The sequence below is a fragment of the Carassius carassius genome, chromosome 48 (assembly GCF_963082965.1).
Source record: "Carassius carassius chromosome 48, fCarCar2.1, whole genome shotgun sequence".
Taxonomy (NCBI): Eukaryota; Metazoa; Chordata; class Actinopteri; order Cypriniformes; family Cyprinidae; genus Carassius; species Carassius carassius.
In genome coordinates, this window is record NC_081802.1 from 5,795,457 (window position 1) to 5,813,490 (window position 18,034).

Below are 18,034 nucleotides of genomic sequence, written 5' to 3' on the forward strand. Positions count from 1 at the left end.
TCGTCCCACAGAGCCGTTCTACATTCATTTGGGTCAGGCTCACAGTAAAGACGCCCCGTGAGGCTTAGTTACCAGAACCCTAGCGCGGACTAAAATAGCTGAGCTGTCGCTGGCTGGCCAATCACACCATGTTATTAAAGAGCCATTACGCTTACTGTATGCTGGAGGGAAGCTGGGATTGTGTGTGTGTGGTAAAGGTGGGCGTTAAGACAAACCCAGCAGTGTCTGGAAATTGCACTCTTTATGAGAAAGGTGAACGCTCGTTGATTGTCTAGCTTTGAAACGGCCTGTTATTATCCATATTTCACACAGACGTGCTCTTAGCTGCAGTGACGCAACTGTGAGATTGTTCTTAGAAGGTAATTTTGTCATTGAGATCTGAGATTTCCTCTTAAAGAACGCAACTGGGGATATTTCACAAAATGCCCAAGCTGCTCTTTAGTGATTTTAAGATTTGATGATGGTGAAATTTGTAATAAACTTTATAATAAGGAAATTTTGACAAAAAGGGAGTCTTTTCAGGTTTGAGAGGCTGTCTTGGAGTTGATGTAGTATTAATATAACTTTTTTAATTTATTAATTTAAAATACAATTTTAAATTTAACAATATCCAGCTTTTATTGCATTTTTTTATATATAAAATATATTTGTTTTATCATAAATTATTAAATAATAAATTACAAAAATGATATACAAAATACATTTTTATTTTTCATTAATTTTTAAAATAATATAAAAGATTAATAAATATACAAATACAATTATAAATATAATTTAAATATATATTTTTTAAATAATAAAATGAATCGAATGAAACTAATGTCTGGAGTTTCTGTTTAATTCTGTATCAGCTTTTACAGCACATAAAGATAACTGCTTGCTTTTTTTTTTTTTTTTACTGATATTGCGTGCATATACAGTATTTGATTTGATTTTTGATTTTTATATTCAAATGTGTTTTTTTTTAGTTTTTTTATTCAATGCAATATTCTTGTAAAATGGGCTGTTCAGTGCTTTATTTTAGTATCGGTTCTTCACACTGGTTATTTGACAATCAGTATCACTCCTGAACAATATCGACTGATCTAAACTAAATGATAGGAGAACTTCCTTTTTAGGGCAAATTGTTCCTTTAACATGAAAATTCCTGAAAGTGACAGCAGTGTGTTAGGAACAGACCTGGAGCGCCGCTGGAGAGTGTTTGTGGGATGAATTTATCCTTTTGATGCGTTTCTTGAGATGCATTTAAATGCATTTCTGCCACATCCTGATTGGCCCGTTGCCTTGGACATGCAGGCGGGGTTTGTGGGGTGCTGGGGGTGGTCGGTTCGCGTTCCTGGTCTGAATCAGTGAGCGATGAGGAGGATGAAGGGTGCTCCGGTAATGATGAAGGTGTGCTGGGAGCTAATGGACAGAGAAAGACATACAGGTTACATTTATAGGGTCAACCTCAGTCCACTGTTGTAAACCATACGTCAGTTCTGTTTCAACTAGCACAAAGCTAGTCTAAAAACTCAAATTCTGACTTAATTTCATCCATGGGACACAAAAGAAGAGGGTAACATTGATATGTACAAATGTTAAAAATGCAACTTAAATGATCAAATACACAAATTGATTATATAAAAATACAATAAATAGCACCTTGTACTGAGGTTTTAATGAATCACAGTAATTACATTTTATTATTTTTAATAAGGAATATATACTGTTAATCAAATATCCAGTCCATTATGTGTTCACTTTTTAATTAAAATACTATAATATAATAAAATATCAAATGTTTTTTTGTAAAATTGCAATGAATAGAACCATGTATTGAGTTTAATGAATAACTTTAATTTCACTATTTTTTAAAATAAAAATTTTGTACTAATCAAACATCCAATGAGTCTCACATTTTTTTATTAATTATTATAATTTAAATTAAATTGTGTTTTTAATAAAAATATACTATTATATAATCAAATTTCCAATTTTATTATATATAAATACATTAACGGCACCCTTAAATTAATTATTAATTAATTGTATTTTATAAAATTTTAAATATATACTATTAATCAAATATTAATTTTATTATATATATATATATATATATATATATATATATATATATATATATATATATATATATATATATATACATATATACACAAACAGACACACACACACAAAATAAATGGCTTTATGCACCTTTTAATTGTTTTAAAGGAATTATTAATATTTTTAATGAAATATATATTTAATGTTAGGTAAATTACACACCCATACAGTTACACCACTGTATGTTCAATAGGAAACATTTTTCAATTTTTTTTGTTTCTTATTATTGTTTTGATGCGTTGCTTTTATTTGTGTTGTATTTAATTTTTTTAATGTATTCAACTTTTTCAAATGCTTTTTTGAATTACTTTAAACCCACTATTAATCTTATATAAAGCATGCTGGTCACCTTTAGGAGTTAATGATGAAAGCTCATTGTACTTGCATGGAAAAGAGCGACCAGGACATAATTCAAAATTAGTTTTTGTGAGCGAACGACATGGGAGTAAGTAAATGATTACATTTTCTTTAATGCGGGCCTTTGGCTGGGAGCTCACACCCACAGAGGGCCGTCACATTTCTCTGTAGTCGTCTAATGGGAAGGACATGAACACGCGCCACCGTTAACGTGAAACACACTGAGTGAAGAACAGATGCTGTCTGTTTTGTGTTTGACTGATTTCCTTCCCTCAGACCAGCAGTTTCACATCTCTCTGCCATATGGCGCCCCGGGACACGGCGGGGGGAAATAAAATACCATCTACATTTAAAGCCTCCCTTGTGCCCTTCCATCTCAGAAAAGCATCTTAATGATGTAGAGGCGCTGAAATGCATTATCTGTCTCGAAGCTGTTGTCTCACGTCTCAAAACGATCGTCAACAACGTGACCGGACGAAGTTTTGATGTTGGCGGTTTGTTTGGATCCGCGAGGCTGTGGAGGAGTTTGATAATTGCGATTGTCTTCCTTCGAGGGCTGCTAATGAATTTCCACACCTCTGATTCGCTCGTTCGCTTTCCCTTTTCCTCTTCTTTTTCACACCATCCCCTCCGAGCTTTGCATTCCCCTTTATTTCTCGCTCTCTCCTTCTCACTCTCGGTGAAAGGTCTCGTATGGATCTTCTAAAATGTCAGCTGAATTTGTGAGAAGCTGAATAAAAGCTCCACTGCTGTGCTGTCTCTTAACGAGCCGGCTCGCCAAAAGAAAGCCAGACACTAGCAGAAAACAACTCCCGCTGTGTATCTGAACCCTTATCACTGTCTGGAGTGGCTCTACGGTGCCACCTTTGTGGCCGCCAATCTGTAACGGTCCAGGACATATTCGTAAGCTTGCTGCTTTCGTTCAGGAGAAATGAATTCTGAAAGGTTCAAACTGGGAATAATATGCAGATCATGCACTGGATGATATAAGCTGTGGAAACCGGGGCAGTTTACAACGACGCCAACTTTATGATCACAGATCTGTAAAAGGCAAGGGCAAATGTGCTGCGTTCTTAAGCGATCGCTTTCTTTGATTCAGTTTTTTCAGGTTTCAAAAGGAAGGTTTACAGAAGGTCGAAATGAATAAACTAATGCATGATGGGATTTTTCAGAGGAGAGCAGAAAATGAAAGTTCAATGAACTGTCTAAAAGATAATAAAATTAATAAGTATTAATTAAATACAATGTAAATCAAATTAAATGTTATAAAAAGGTAAGGATTAAATACTATAATTTCAAAATATATATATAAAAAAATTATATTATGAATGCAGATCTGTAAAAACACAGGGCAAACAGCTAAATGCAACTCTACTAAAGGCAAAAATGTATAAATTAATAATAATAATAATAAATTCTAAAAAGATTTCCGAAAGTCAAATAAAAATCTATTTTTTTATGTCTGCAAATTAGATTATACATCTTTAACAAGGTCAGAAAATAATAAATAAATAAATAATATACTGTATATATATATATAACTGTTTTCTGAAGGTTCAAACTGATGCATTTTGGGAGTTTTCAGAGGACTGCAGTAATAAAACACAAATTGTTATATAAGGGATTTTTTTTACTTCAAATTTCCCATAAAACCATCTCAGACTGTTGTTGTAAATAAGAATTTGTTCTTAAGTGACTTGCCTGATTAAATGAAGGAAGAACGAATGAAAGAAAGGTTTACCAAACATTCAAAGGCTAAGTTGATACATGAGTTTTCAGAGGACTAGAGTGAATAATATGCAGATCATACCGAAAGTTTTGAACGCATAAACACCTTGAGTTGTGTAAATATATGCCCATGACAGCGTTTCCATCAGTATTCTTGGTGTCTGATTTTACGAGTCTAAAAAGCTGCCTGGTTTCTCTCCTGGAGTGAAGTCTTGACACTGTAGTTTTCACTCATGCATTGATGGGTGAGTGCTGAGTTGACGCAGCGCACCGCATGTTTGTTTTACGCTTCAAATTAAGCTGATAGTATCAGATACGTGCTGCAAGCAACTGCTGTAATTTAACAGTGCCACTTTACTGTTAGTGAGAGCCATCTGCATTTGAAAGCCATTTAGTTACTCATATGAACTAAGTCTTCTGTGCTTTAAATAGGTTTTAGTTGGCATAATTCATATTAATAAAGTTTTACCGTCATTAATTATTGCCGGAGTCACTGTGACAGTGACCAACCATAAAGAACCACGCAGAAACGCCATTCAGAAAACCACAGCAACCACACAGAAACATGCTAAAGCTATTTAAAACACCTTAAAAACTACTTAGCAACACCGCAACGTCATGGTGTTTTTCCATGGCAAAAATAAATAAATCTAAAAAAGATACAATTGTCATGAGGGTGAATAAACAATTGCATTTTTCTAATATAGGTGAACTATTCATTTAAAGAGCAAAGAAAACATAAAGGGCCCTATTTTAATGATCTAAATGCAAAGTGTAAAGTGCATGGTGCAGGTGCACTCAGGGCGTGTCCAAATCCAATTTTTCTATTTTAACGACGGAAAAAACGGTTGGCGCGCCCGGGCGCATGGTCTAAACAGGTTGTCCCTATTCTCTTAATGAGCAATGGGTGTTTTCTGGACGTAACGTGCAATAAACCAATAAGAGTCTCATCTTCCATTCCCTTTAAGAGCCAGTTGTGCTCGTGCCACGACGGATTTGCTTTTTACACGGCAGAATTTGGCAAGCACAAAGACAGAACGCGTCTCCGAGATGAAACGGAGCTGCTCGTGTGCGAGCAAATAGATAGCCTAATTCTGATACACCTTATGCATTGCAATCCTTTCATTTTTAATATTTGGCATGTTTGTGTGCTGCTGTGCGTTCCTGTGTTTAATAAGCAGCGTGTATATGCGTTGTGGACCCGCCTATACTAACACGCTCTTTAAAATAACAAAGAAAAAACATTGCGCCAGACTTTAGACCAGGTTTGAGTTGGTCTATGGCATAGTCTATTTTCAGCTCCTTAAAATAGCAATGCGTCAGCAATGCGCCTGAACACACCTCTTTTTTAGACCAGCACGCCCATGGGCGCACAAATGGGCGAAAATGCATTTGCTAATTAAATGACGTGGTGCTGGACGGGAAAATTAGACTGAAACTAGCAAACACACTTGCTCTCCACCTTGCGTCGCAATGCGCCGGGTGTTCTATAGGGCCCAAAGAGTTAGTTTTGAGTGTATGTGTGTACAGCTTGTGGCGGGCCAACACACAAACACATAGATGTACGTGTGTAATAAGACAGCAGCAGCTGGCCTGGTGTGTGCTTATCTCTGTGTTTGATTTTGCATCAGCAGTCTGTTGTCAGAAGACAGGCTGACGATCTGATCGATGGCACTGGAAAACAAAGCTTACGAAGATTTCACAAAGTTTTCCAGCGGTGACGCTGAATGAAAGCGGCATTCTTGATCTGACAGGTGCCAAAATCCATTCCGCGTCACCGTGGCCGTGATAATGAGTCTTTTTCAATCTGATCTATTTCTGTTGTTCAGCACGCACACCTCCTTTTTTGTCTTCAGAACGTTTCTGCCTGTTGTTCTTTCGTATTTGCTTTCTCTTGTAAGTTTGGCAACAGAGGGGAGGAAGGCTTCAACATCGCTTTACTGAGGATCAGGGCCCTGGATCAGCTGTGCCTTTATACAGCCCTTCAAATACGAAAGGGCCCAGAAGTCCCAGACCAAACTGAAAATCTGGGGTTCAAAATCTAATTTAGACCAGTAAGTAAATGTTTTAGGATTTGCGTGCAACTGGCATTGACACAAAAGACAAACCAAATGCTAAGACATTCTTAAAATGTTAAAATAGTTTAACTGTTATGTAAAACTGTTATGCTGAAAAATAAGCTTAAAATATTTAATGTATAAATATTATGCATAATATATATACAAATCTAGAAATATTATACATTTAATAACTTAATTTAATTATTTAAAATTAATTATTTGTCATTTTAAAAACGTGAATTAGAAGTCGCTACTGCTCTTAGACCCCGTCAGAAAGAAAATGTGCCATAACTGCTATAGTTTCAGAATGTTGCTAAGCAGTTTTAAATAGTTTTATCATATTGTAGTTGCCAAGGGTGTTGCTAAGTACTGGATTAGATTTCCTGAGTGGTTTTGAACATGTTGCTATGCGGCAAATTAAATAAATGTTCTCCATATTAGGATTTTCGCCTGTTGTATGATAAAATCCCAGTCCGAGTTTTAACAGCACAAGTCCTTAGCAAGTCATTTGATTTCAGGCTGTAGGACGGACGGTGCCATGCAAGTTACATGCATAAGTTTGTTCAAATGCAGGATGCAGTTTTTTGTAAAGTAAAGCAGAAATTAGTAAAAACTAATTTATAGACAATGGTTTGTGTAATGTGTACTGAATATTTTACCTTTTTGAGCATTTCGTGGACTTTCACACATCTCGCAGCGTAGCAGCAGTCCACTGTTGGAGAACGTACATGCCAAACAGTTCCACTTCTGATTGTGGCGCGGCACCTGTAGTCCCGTTAACAGCCTTTGGGGGGTGCACAAGGACGACAGGGGGGTCTTCTTACCCCCGCGTCGCAACAAGGGGCTAACCTGCCTAAACCGCTTCACCTGCGGGGAAAAATCTTCCCCCTGGTTGGCCTTCAAATCAGAGCTCTGGATCTCCTGAGTCTGAAGAGGCTCCGCCCCCTCATATAACTTGGGTAGAGGAGATCCGTCGGAAGGTGAATCCTCAGATCGTTTCCTCTTCTTTTCTTTGCTCACAGAAGGGGAAAAGAACGATCGGATGTCGTGCTGTTTGTCCCTTTCAAACTGTGGCGGATGGGAAGAAAAGGGAAAAGAAGAATGCTTTTTGTGACATACAAAGTGTTTGAGGCTAAGAAACTTCTTGACAGCAAAGTAATGAAACCAAAGACACTTCTGAGAGAAAAGCACTTTGTGAGGTTCAGGTTTCCACGAGTGGGAGGTGGTACAAGTACCAGTTCTTTCACTAGCAATGAAGAATCTATCAAAACAAAGATTATGAAAGTAATAATTCAATTTGCCATAATGAAAACGGCAAAGTTCACTGCATGTTGTTTTAGTGTAATTCGTGAAAAAAAAAAAATTCACATAGCATATTAGTTTTTGGTTTGGTGACAACCCACATTTTACATTTAGTTTATGGCGATAATGAATCGTTTACGTACGTGAGAAAAGAAAGTCCCATCCTTGTCATCCTCAGAATCACCCTTCATGGTATCGCTTGGTGTCCACACCTGAGCAAAGTTCAGAAAGTCCCATTTCTCTTGGTCTCCCACCTCAGCTTTCAAATACTCCTTCTTTCCGTTCAAAGCGCTGCCCGTAACCGTTTCCTGTCCAATATAATTTGTAACAATCTCAGCAAAAGTCTCTCCGAAGTTTACAATAGATATTGTGTTGCCACTTAATTTAGTCCCAAGACATTATATATTGATTATTTTAAGAGTGCTTTGACAAATCTGGAAACTAAGTTTACATCAATTCAAAACTACATTTAAAGTAATCTATAAAAATGTTCATAAAATGACATTCAGTGCTTATAGTTTTTCTTTATCTGAAGGTTTCTCTACCTTTCTGTTTAACATGGCCCACATGACGGTGTCAAAGGTTCCTTTGGCGATGAGGTAGTGGATGTGTACGGTCGTGGTCTGCCCTATGCGATGTGCTCTGTCCTCTGCTTGTTTGATGTGTCCTGGGTTCCAGTAGAGTTCAGCAAAGACCACATGAGACGCGGCCGTAAATGTCAGACCCTGAGCACAAGCAGATACATCTGATACATACAGTATGACAGCAATATATGCATATTGCAAGTTACTGAGGTTGACATATTTGAAAGTGTTACAAGTTTGTAAGAAAAACAGTAAGATGTTACAAGATTGAGGTGTTACAAGGTTGTGTGAAGGTATGGTGATTAAATGTACCTCGTAACATCTCAATCACATAGCATACGTTTACATGGTTGAGGTTTTAGGAGGCTGCAGAACTGGTATTATAAAGAAAAACATTGCAATGTAAATAATGTTAAATGTTACAATGTTTATCCAATGTTGAGGTGTTACAAGGTTGCGAGATGTTTAAATAATAAAATAATAGGTTTACAAAGTTGTCTAAAGTGTATCAAATACAGTACAGTGTTTACAGGGTTGAATGATACGAGGCTGTGACATAGTTATACATCATAGAGTATGACATCAATATTTCATTTAACCGAAAAATGTAAAATAACTGAGGCTGACAAGCTTGAGTGCTACAAGGTTGCGCGAAGAATAAAGTATGATGCTACAAGATTGAGGCATTACGAGGTTGTTAAGTATGGTATGATGATTAAGTGTTTGAGATGTTATAAAGTCTCTTTGAGAAGTATAAACAAACAGTTCAGTGTTTGTGAAGTTACAGTGTAATGATGCTATGTACAGAACAAAAAACAGTACATTGTTTATGACATTAGGGTGTTATGAGGTTGTGTGGCATACAAAAAGGAACATTACAGTGTTTAAAATGGTAAGGTGTAAGAAGTTTGCTTTAAGTATAAAGAAGAACAGTTACAGTGAACAGTAACAGTATCATTATTGTGTGATGAACAAAAGCGAAGAATGAAGATTACAATGTTTACATTAAAATGTTACCAATTTCTGTTAACTATAAAGAAGAACCGTACAATATATACCATGCTGAATGTTACGAGACCATGTGATGCATAGGTTGAGGTGTTACAAGGTTGCGTGAATTTTAAATAATAAAATACTAGGTTTACAAAGCTTTATAAATTGTAAAGTGCAATATTTACAAGGTTGGATGTTCTATATAGAGGAATGTTACAATGTTTTTGAGGTGGAGATTTTACAAGATTGTGTGATGCATTTCAAATCTACTTACAATTATTAGAGGGTTGAGTGTTACGAGGTTGTGTGACCTACTGTATAGAACAATGTTACAGTGTTCATGAGGCTAAAACTTTACAAGGTTGAGTGGAGCATTTCCAATGTACTTAAATTGATAAAGAGGTTGAGTATTATGAGGTGGTTCTGTTCATACAAGGTTGTATGGTGTACTTTATAGAGTAATGTTATAGTGTTTACGTGGTGGAGATGTTACAAGGTTCTGTAAATCATTTCCATACAAGATTGAGCGTTAAAAGGTTGTGTACATAGAAAAAATTAAGTGTTAGCGAGTTAGACATTTTACAAGGTTGTGTGATACATTTCCAAGTAACTTACAATGTATACAAGGTTGTGTTTTGTACCGTAGAGGAATGTTACAATATTTACGAGGTGATGTTACAAGGTTGTGTGCAGTGTAAAGAATAACATTAAAATATTCACAAGGTTCATTATTACAAGGTTGTGCAACGCTATCTTACGACCAATTCGTACGTATTTTACGAGGTGGCTTATTCATATGAATTCGTACGACCTCACTTGTACGATTTTATACGATTTGTCTAAACCCCAGTGACGGTTAGGTTTAGGGGCGGGGTTAGGTGTAGATCATTCGTACAAATTCATACGAATTGTGCAACTCGTAAAATACGTACGATTTGGCAAAAGTGTGGTCGTACGAATTCGTACGAATAAGCCACCTCGTGAAAAATTTATGAATTGCCATGAGATCGGGTTAGGTTGTGAGACGTACTGTATAGAGGAATGTTAAATTGCTTATGAGGTTGTGACATTATATAGAGGAATGGAGTCGTTGAGGGGAAGTCGTGGCCTAGTGGTTAGAGAGTTTGAATCCTAACCCTAGGGTTGTGGGTTCGAATCTCGGGCCGGCAATAACACGACTTAGGTGCCCTTGTGCAAGGCACTGAACCCCCAACTGCTCCCCGGGCGCTGCAGCATAAAAATGGCTGCCCACTGCTTTACAAACAAACCATAAGGTTGAGATGTTACAAGATTGTTTATAAAGTTGAGTACTCATTACCTGTCCAGCTGCCTGTATACTTAGTATGGCCACACGCGTGTCTGGATCGTTCTGAAAACGATGCACCAGTTGGATCCTCTCTGCAGATGGAACACTGCCATCAATGCGGATATAACTTGCCTGGAAAATAATGCAGAAAAGAGAGAGTCCAAAGTAAATTCTGGTTTTTAACATTTTCATTCTTTTATTTATGTGTAAAAGCTTTTTAATGAAGGCAAAAATTGCATCTTTAAATCAAAAAAGCATTGAGAGGAGTAACAAAACTCTTCATTAAAACAACGCTTGACATAATAAAGACTGAGATTTGCAGATCTGTGCAGATCCATTAATGCACTCAAGTCGAAACTTACTGCAAATGTGACACTTACAGTTAGAAGTTGGCAACTTTTTAGTGCATTTCAAATACATTATCATCTTCCTACCATCATCTGACAGCTGTAAAACACAGGTGAAGCGGTGTACAACACCTTTCTCTCTCTCAGCCACATAGAACTTCAGATATTTTCACACACGTGTTAATTTTAGCTTCCTGCCTAACTTTTATTCCCATCTCTCGGTTGTGGTGCGAGGAGCGTGACAGGTGTGAGAAAGTCTGAGCACATGTGCCCCCCCGTTTGCGTGCTATCACACCTACTGGTGCGAGGCCCCCTCTTTCCCCAGAAGACTCATAAGCACCAATTAACAGCAGGACAGATAAAAAAGGAAAAGCCGAAGAAAATCTTCACAGTGTTTGGGATCAAACGTCTGGCCAGAGAGCGGCAAAACAAGAAACGAGAAAAGAGAGGGGGCTGGGGGCCAAAAAAAATGAGGAAATTGACAAAACAAGCTCTCATTAAAACAGTGAGACATCTGTGAAGACACCATGTCGGCAACCAGCCGCGCTCTTTAGGGTGCAAAGTGTTTTCAGCGTGCCGCTGTGTGAACAGGGACAAGAAGAACGGATCGTGGTAAAAGATGAATCAACAGGCATTTCATCAGAGCTGTTAGACAACAAAAATGGATTTGTCAAATGATGCAATGCAAGTTTTGGGCCGATACCATTCAGAAGTGCACCAACGCCTGAGTAACATCAAAGTTCTTGAAGATTTTTTTAGACCTGGATCACTGAATCAGTCAGCTGAATATGAAAACCTGATCAGTACAATTTGTAAAAGTCTGGTTTTGTGAAATCGACCAACTGATTTGAATCTAAAGAGCTAAACCAAATAAATAATTATGAATTTTAAATACATTTTTGTTGACAATCTTAGAAATATTATTATTTTCCAGGCCTGGAAATCATTCTTTTTTATCTAAAAAAATTTTAAGCGGAAGGAAAACGATGACTTAAGATAACTTTAGAAGATTTGAAATAAAGTGCACGAGTCATATGTTCTATTTTTATGATACCTTTATGAATAATCTTTCCAACAGCACGATATTTAAAATTCCTCTAATTTTGAATGCTCGCTATTAAGTCATTAGCTTTGGTACAGGGGTGAGTAAATGATGACAAAATTGACATTTTTGCATGAACTTTTAAACTCGTGGTTCATAAACAAACACTCAACTGATTGACAGCAAGATTCTGACCTATTCTTTTGCCGTACGTAAGAACCAGTGCCCTACTGAGGGAATGTGTTAAAGCAAAGAATGAACTCTCTAACCAGGGAATCAACATGCTCTCCTTCACCTCCTTTAGTGCTGTCAAGCCCTTTCATTCAGTTTTTTCCCTTTTACACAAACCTCTTTTGGCCTTATCTCTCATTCAGTTCACACACACATACACAAACATCCACCTCTCTTTCTCTCTCTGAATGGGTCAGTGTGTGTGTGTGTTCGGACGGCAGTGTGACAGGCTTTGCTGCTGGCTGATTTAATGAAGTGTTGATTTGCTGACATAATTTTGCTTTCACTAGAGTCTCAGTGCACACAAACACACACACACACACACACACCTTGACCTCGATGACAGCCTCGGTACACGCCTGCAACATGCTGAGATGATGAGCAAAGACCAGAAACTTTAGCTGTTCGGTCTCCAACATCATCTTTATATAGTCCTTCACCGCTCCGGCCTGGGAGAGATGGAAAGAAAAATTCATATCGTGATCCAGCCAGGAAATGCAGTTTAGGAATTCTAACGTTCTAACATTTTAATAGTTAATAATAGTATTTAGTTAATAATAGTTAATTCTAATATTCTAATATGGTAACAATTGAATTATAAAGCAGATCTTTTTCCAATCAAACCCCTTAACCCCTTCTCCAAAAAAAAAAAAGAAAAAAAAAAACCTCAAAATCCCTTAACCGTGAGATGAACTCGTCAGCTAATGCCTGTTATGGTTAGAGTAGCTGTTAAATGAACAGTGCATGGAGTCATTTGCCGGAAGCCAGTCCTCTTTTCTTGAGTTTCAAAGCTGCACTCGGGTTTCTCATTACTGAAGAGTTTTGCCTTTTTAATATTGCCTAATTGGTGCTGGAAACTGTCTGTGAAGGAGCGCAAAGGCTTTTTTACAGCCTCGAGTGTACGTGTGTGAGCGGTGGCTCCGGTTCACTCATTTTCGCTTGGCAAAAACAGTGATTTCAAAAAGTGACACCATTCCTGACACCGCATATTTTTGCCCTGAGAGAGAGAGAGAGGATATCATCTCAGCGGCAACAATAAATGAAAAAGAGGAGAGGACAAGAGCAGCGGGGACCAGAACACATGTTTGACAAATTAAACACACACACACAGCTTTTATATTGTTTGATACACACACACACTGGAAAGCTTCATTCAAGACACATGCTGTGCTCAGGAGGATGATATAAAGTGGTTCTAGCTTAAATCTTTTTAGAAGAAAGAACATCCAAAACTCCTGGTGGAATGAAGTGTCTTTCTTTTATTCTTTTTTAATGACAAACCTGTACAAAGTCACTTCATTCTCCGAACTGTGACGTTAAAGTTCATGTGAGTGATGCAAAAATCTGCGAAAGTTACGGCGGGTCTCGTCTGGAGCTCATAAAAACACCTTGTTAAGTCTGAGATCTGCAGGAAAAGATGTCGGGGCGATCAAAAAGGTCAGCATTAAGGTCGGTCCGGCCCTCCCGGAGCTCGTTCCCATGGCAATGCCGCGGTGTTTGATGTGGAGAACAGAAGGGCCGGTTGCCATGGTGGTCGTTAGTGGCGGGTTCACGCTGTCCCTCATCGTTAGAGGAGGGAAGCTCACTGCAGATGGCCCTTATTCTGATGGCATTCAGAGAAAGAGCTGAAGTTGAAATGAGGGCCAGCTGACTGTTCTTTTACTCAGATGCTGTAAATAACAGATCAGAGGTGGATGCGGTTCAGGAATGGTTTGGTTTAAAGAAAGGGTTGTTAAGGAGAGGCGTGATCTTACGTTTCATGTGTTTAGGATTATGATTTTTGCCTGATTGAGGGTATATATATATAAAAGAATGTTATAGTCTTCAACTGAGGAACATATATATGTGTAAATTAAGCAAATTCACATTACCATAACACACTTGGATTTTTTTATCGTTTTTTTAGTTTCTCGTTATTTTAACATTAAAACAGTATTTATCTGTTGTTATACAACTGGAAAAAAGCATACATTGAAGGTTGAATTACAACCATGATGCACACTTTGAAATATAAATGTGCTTGCTTAATAATAATGTTATGATTTAAAACAACTTTTTTGTATGTTTTGTCATCCAAGCAGTTTTTCCCTTATATATGGCTGTATCGCTTTTTTATTTTTTTGTTTTAGTTTTGTACAGCAAGTTGAACTAAATTTATTTCAGTTAGTTGCCAAGGGAAGAATTTTTTTTTATATTTATATTTCAGTTGATGTTTAAGTAACTTTTTTTACTATACTATAACTACTATTACTATAATAGCCCTGTACTAAACACAGGCTAAATTATCTATATGTAAAAAAAAAAATGTTTTTTTCATTTCGGCGTTTAACTTTCTAAGATAAGCTCATGACCGGTTACTTTATATAAAAAAAAAAAAAAAACCTGATATGGTCGATTTATCCCCTTTTACAAAATTTGCTTCGGTCTTAAAACTGAAAACCAGTACACTACAGAGAGTATTTTTAAACCCAAAGGATCACAAAACTTATACACAAAGCAAAGGAACTGCATAAAAAAGCACTTCTAAAAAGAAAAGGAAATGCACAAAGTTCTACAGCATTGAGATCTAAAGCCATTTTAGACATTAATGTGATATGAAATGAGAAATAAACATCTTGAAGATTCTGCACACGTTTTACCTTGGCAACAGCGGTCTGCTTATACATGTGTGTGATGAGGCTCATCACCTCCACAAACTGATTCTCACTCTCAGAGCTCATCAGCTTCTCCCACTGCTCAAAACTAGCACTCGCTTCCTGTGAGAAAGAGAAAGTGAATCCATAAAGGGCAGCACAATTAATGATATCCTAAACTGTCCTACTTTCCCAGTGTTTGGCAAAAAGCAGCAAGGAAAACAGAAAATAAAGATAGATGAAGTGTGAACGAGAGAAAGTGAGGGGTAGAGGGAGCGAGAAGGAGACACAATTCCCTGAAGTTGCAGAACGACTTCTTGGGTCATGTGACCTGCCCAATTATAGCGCTACAGTGACAGCAGCAGTGGAAGATGGAAACACACTGTGCCGGCGCTATAAATCTCCTGCGTACACACACACACACACACACACACACACACACACACACACACACACACACACACACACACACACTGAGTCCTGCTCTGCCCCTGAAACAAATGCAGATCCTCACCAATTCCCTTCACAAAAACGCTCTTGCACTACATGTGAGGTGCTGCCAGTGTTTGGACATCAGACTGACAGGAAGTCAAGCAGTGAATGAAGGAAATGGAGCTTAAGAAAGAGACACAACCATTATTCAGCCCAGAGCTCTTTACATGCTTTACAATGTATAACATTACTGATAATGAAGTGACAAAGGTAAAGAAGAGACAGACAGAAAGATAGATAGATGGACCAAATTGGAGACTTTTGAAAACGATGGCATGGCAGCCAACATTCGCTCTGCGTATCCTTGATGACCGTGTAAACAATAACATCATGCTCATTGTTGTACCTGCATGAATAATCATGCAACAAACGTTTTCGGTTGTGTAGTTTGGACGGAGAACGTTTCTGAAAAGCAGTGAAAACGCCAGTGTAGACGAGGATCGTTTTAATTTTAAAATGCCATTTTAAAACAAAAGCGCACTGGTGTAAACAGGGCCACAGGCATAATATACCAGTATTGGCAATAATCGTTATGTTTAAATAATGAAATATCGTTATCATGTTATTCAGGAATGTCGTAATAAACTGGTTTTGGCGAAATTCGAAAATGAATAGTACGCATACGATAACATGAGGCATAGTAATTATGGAGCATTGAACTCTCACGTGCGATTTGTTTCATTCATACTTTTTCATTCCCTCGCACAGAAAGTCCCCAAGCGAGACTCATGGGAGTAATAAAACAAATGACTTTACAGGAAATCCCTTATTTGGACAAAGGCATCCAACTGTCGCTGTATCTGAATAAAATGCAGCAAGAAATATTCTGTATGATAAATCATGATGAGAATCAGCACTCGATTATAACAGTATATGGTTTGTCTGTGTTATTTAGGCCATCTTGGGTATTTTCATACGGATAATTTATATTTATTTTATTTCGCAATGCTAATTGACATGGCCTTTATTACTGAACAGAATACTATAAAACAAGAATCAGTTCATAGAAATAAGTTATTTCAAACACTCGATCAACACTATAACTCAAGTTTGGAGTTAAAATATGTAGATGTTTTCATAAATTGTCTTACTTTGACACTGCTAAAGTAAAAAGGGTTAGCATTTTAGTCTTCTGTTAGTGTTATTGTTCCTTTTGTATGCAATGGTGTGATTCAAGATTTCTATAGATATCACGAATTATCGATATGGATTTTTGAGGCCACGATAATTGTGTTGTGAAAAATCTGATATTGTGACAGCCCTAACGTATACTACAGTTTGACTAATTTTATTTTATTTTAATTTTTTTGTAGTGTAGGCCTATATATTAATAGAAACACCAAAAAAAAACACGGAAAATAATTCTCAATCAGCTATAATATAATTAAAATTTAATATTGAGGAAGAAATTATTTAAAACGAATTATTTCTATGCTTACTGTCATTATTTGTGCTCTTTTCCCCTTTGTTAATTTCATTAACGAAAACTATGTTGAAAAATTTCCGTTGACAAGATTTTTTCCCATGACTAAAATGAAGACAATGACAAGACAACAATTAGGTCAATAAACGAAAACTGTGACTATATCAACATGCAATATATTTGACGATAAAAGACGAGACTTAAATGTATTCTAAAAAATAAAAACTACACAATCTCTTTTTATTTTCGTGGGGAAACTGCTGTACATGCCTCTACTACGCAAGTTTTCATGTGTGCTTAGTTCAAAATCCCCAAATCAGAGCTTCTCTATTAAAAGGATACGTTTTCTCCCCTATGGTTTACTTAATTTTTTCAATCTGGCAGATTGCGGAAGTGCAGACGATGATCTGAAAACATGGACAAACAATTAAGCTGAAGTTCAGCGATCTCCATGTGAGATGTTTGTCTTAAATGAAAGTGTCATTTAAGTGTGTTCTGTCATGAGATTTCGACTATTGTTTGCAATTGTGGTTGCGGAATAAATGCACTTACTCAACCTCTGTTGTTTTAATAGAGAAACATTATTGCAATTTGTAATTATTGGAATTACTTTTAGGATTTTTAATGTTATAATTTTTTTTTCGTATATTCTGAGCTGTGAAGTATTGTATGAAAGGTGCAAATAAATATAAAAAAAGTAATACAAAATACTCATTTAGCTAGAAGAAACCGAAACCAACCAAAACATCAACACACAGAATAACAAACGCCTTTCCTAACCAACCTTTGCCGAACATCTAGCGTGTATGTAAATATAAATATGTAAATTAGACCATGAGGTTAGCTAGTGAACGAGTCGCAGGGTGTGTGTTTGCTCTGCCCAACTGTTCACTAAAACACAGGTCATTAATTTTAAAAGTGATCTGGTGAGATTTGGGTTATGAAGTGAACATAGACAGCGTGTGTGTGTGTGTGTGTGTGTGTGTGTGTGTGAGAGAGAGAGAGGTTGTGCTGACAGCAGATGATTTATGAGGTCCTACAGCAGGTGAGCTGCTCTTTGTGTTTCTGAAATCTGACACACACACTCAAAACTTGCTGTACAAGCACTCCTGCCCACACACACTCATTACTTTGAGAGAGAGAGAAAGCCAGACGAAATAATCGCAAGGAAAACGAGAGCCTTGCGCGATACACAGAATAGAATAAAATGGCTTTATCTTCAGCCAGACTGAAGGATTCTCACACATTGCCGCCCTGGTCCACAGAAAGTTCACGTGAAAATAAATAACGAGAGAAACGAGCACCTCTGACATTTTCTTTTTCTTTTTAGACTATGCAGCAATTATAAGCAGAACAGAATGTGATGATTACTAACGTCAATTCTTGTCTGAATAACATGCTGGCAGCTCGCTCGGCTGCCAAAGGGGAAA

General features: G+C 37.1%; 1 protein-coding gene across 1 annotated transcript in view; it reads right to left on the reverse strand.

Annotated features, from left to right (window-relative positions):
- zranb3 (zinc finger, RAN-binding domain containing 3) overlaps positions 1-18,034 on the reverse strand; it is a 54,295-nt gene that overhangs the window by 11,366 nt on the left and 24,895 nt on the right. The window contains exons 8-14 of the mRNA XM_059543246.1: positions 14,696-14,812; positions 12,386-12,505; positions 10,449-10,568; positions 8,099-8,278; positions 7,697-7,861; positions 6,911-7,319; positions 1,180-1,404 (exon numbers count right to left, since the gene is read on the reverse strand). Coding sequence (XP_059399229.1) covers positions 1,180-1,404; positions 6,911-7,319; positions 7,697-7,861; positions 8,099-8,278; positions 10,449-10,568; positions 12,386-12,505; positions 14,696-14,812 — 1,336 coding nt within the window. The remainder of the gene's footprint in view (positions 1-1,179; positions 1,405-6,910; positions 7,320-7,696; positions 7,862-8,098; positions 8,279-10,448; positions 10,569-12,385; positions 12,506-14,695; positions 14,813-18,034) is intronic.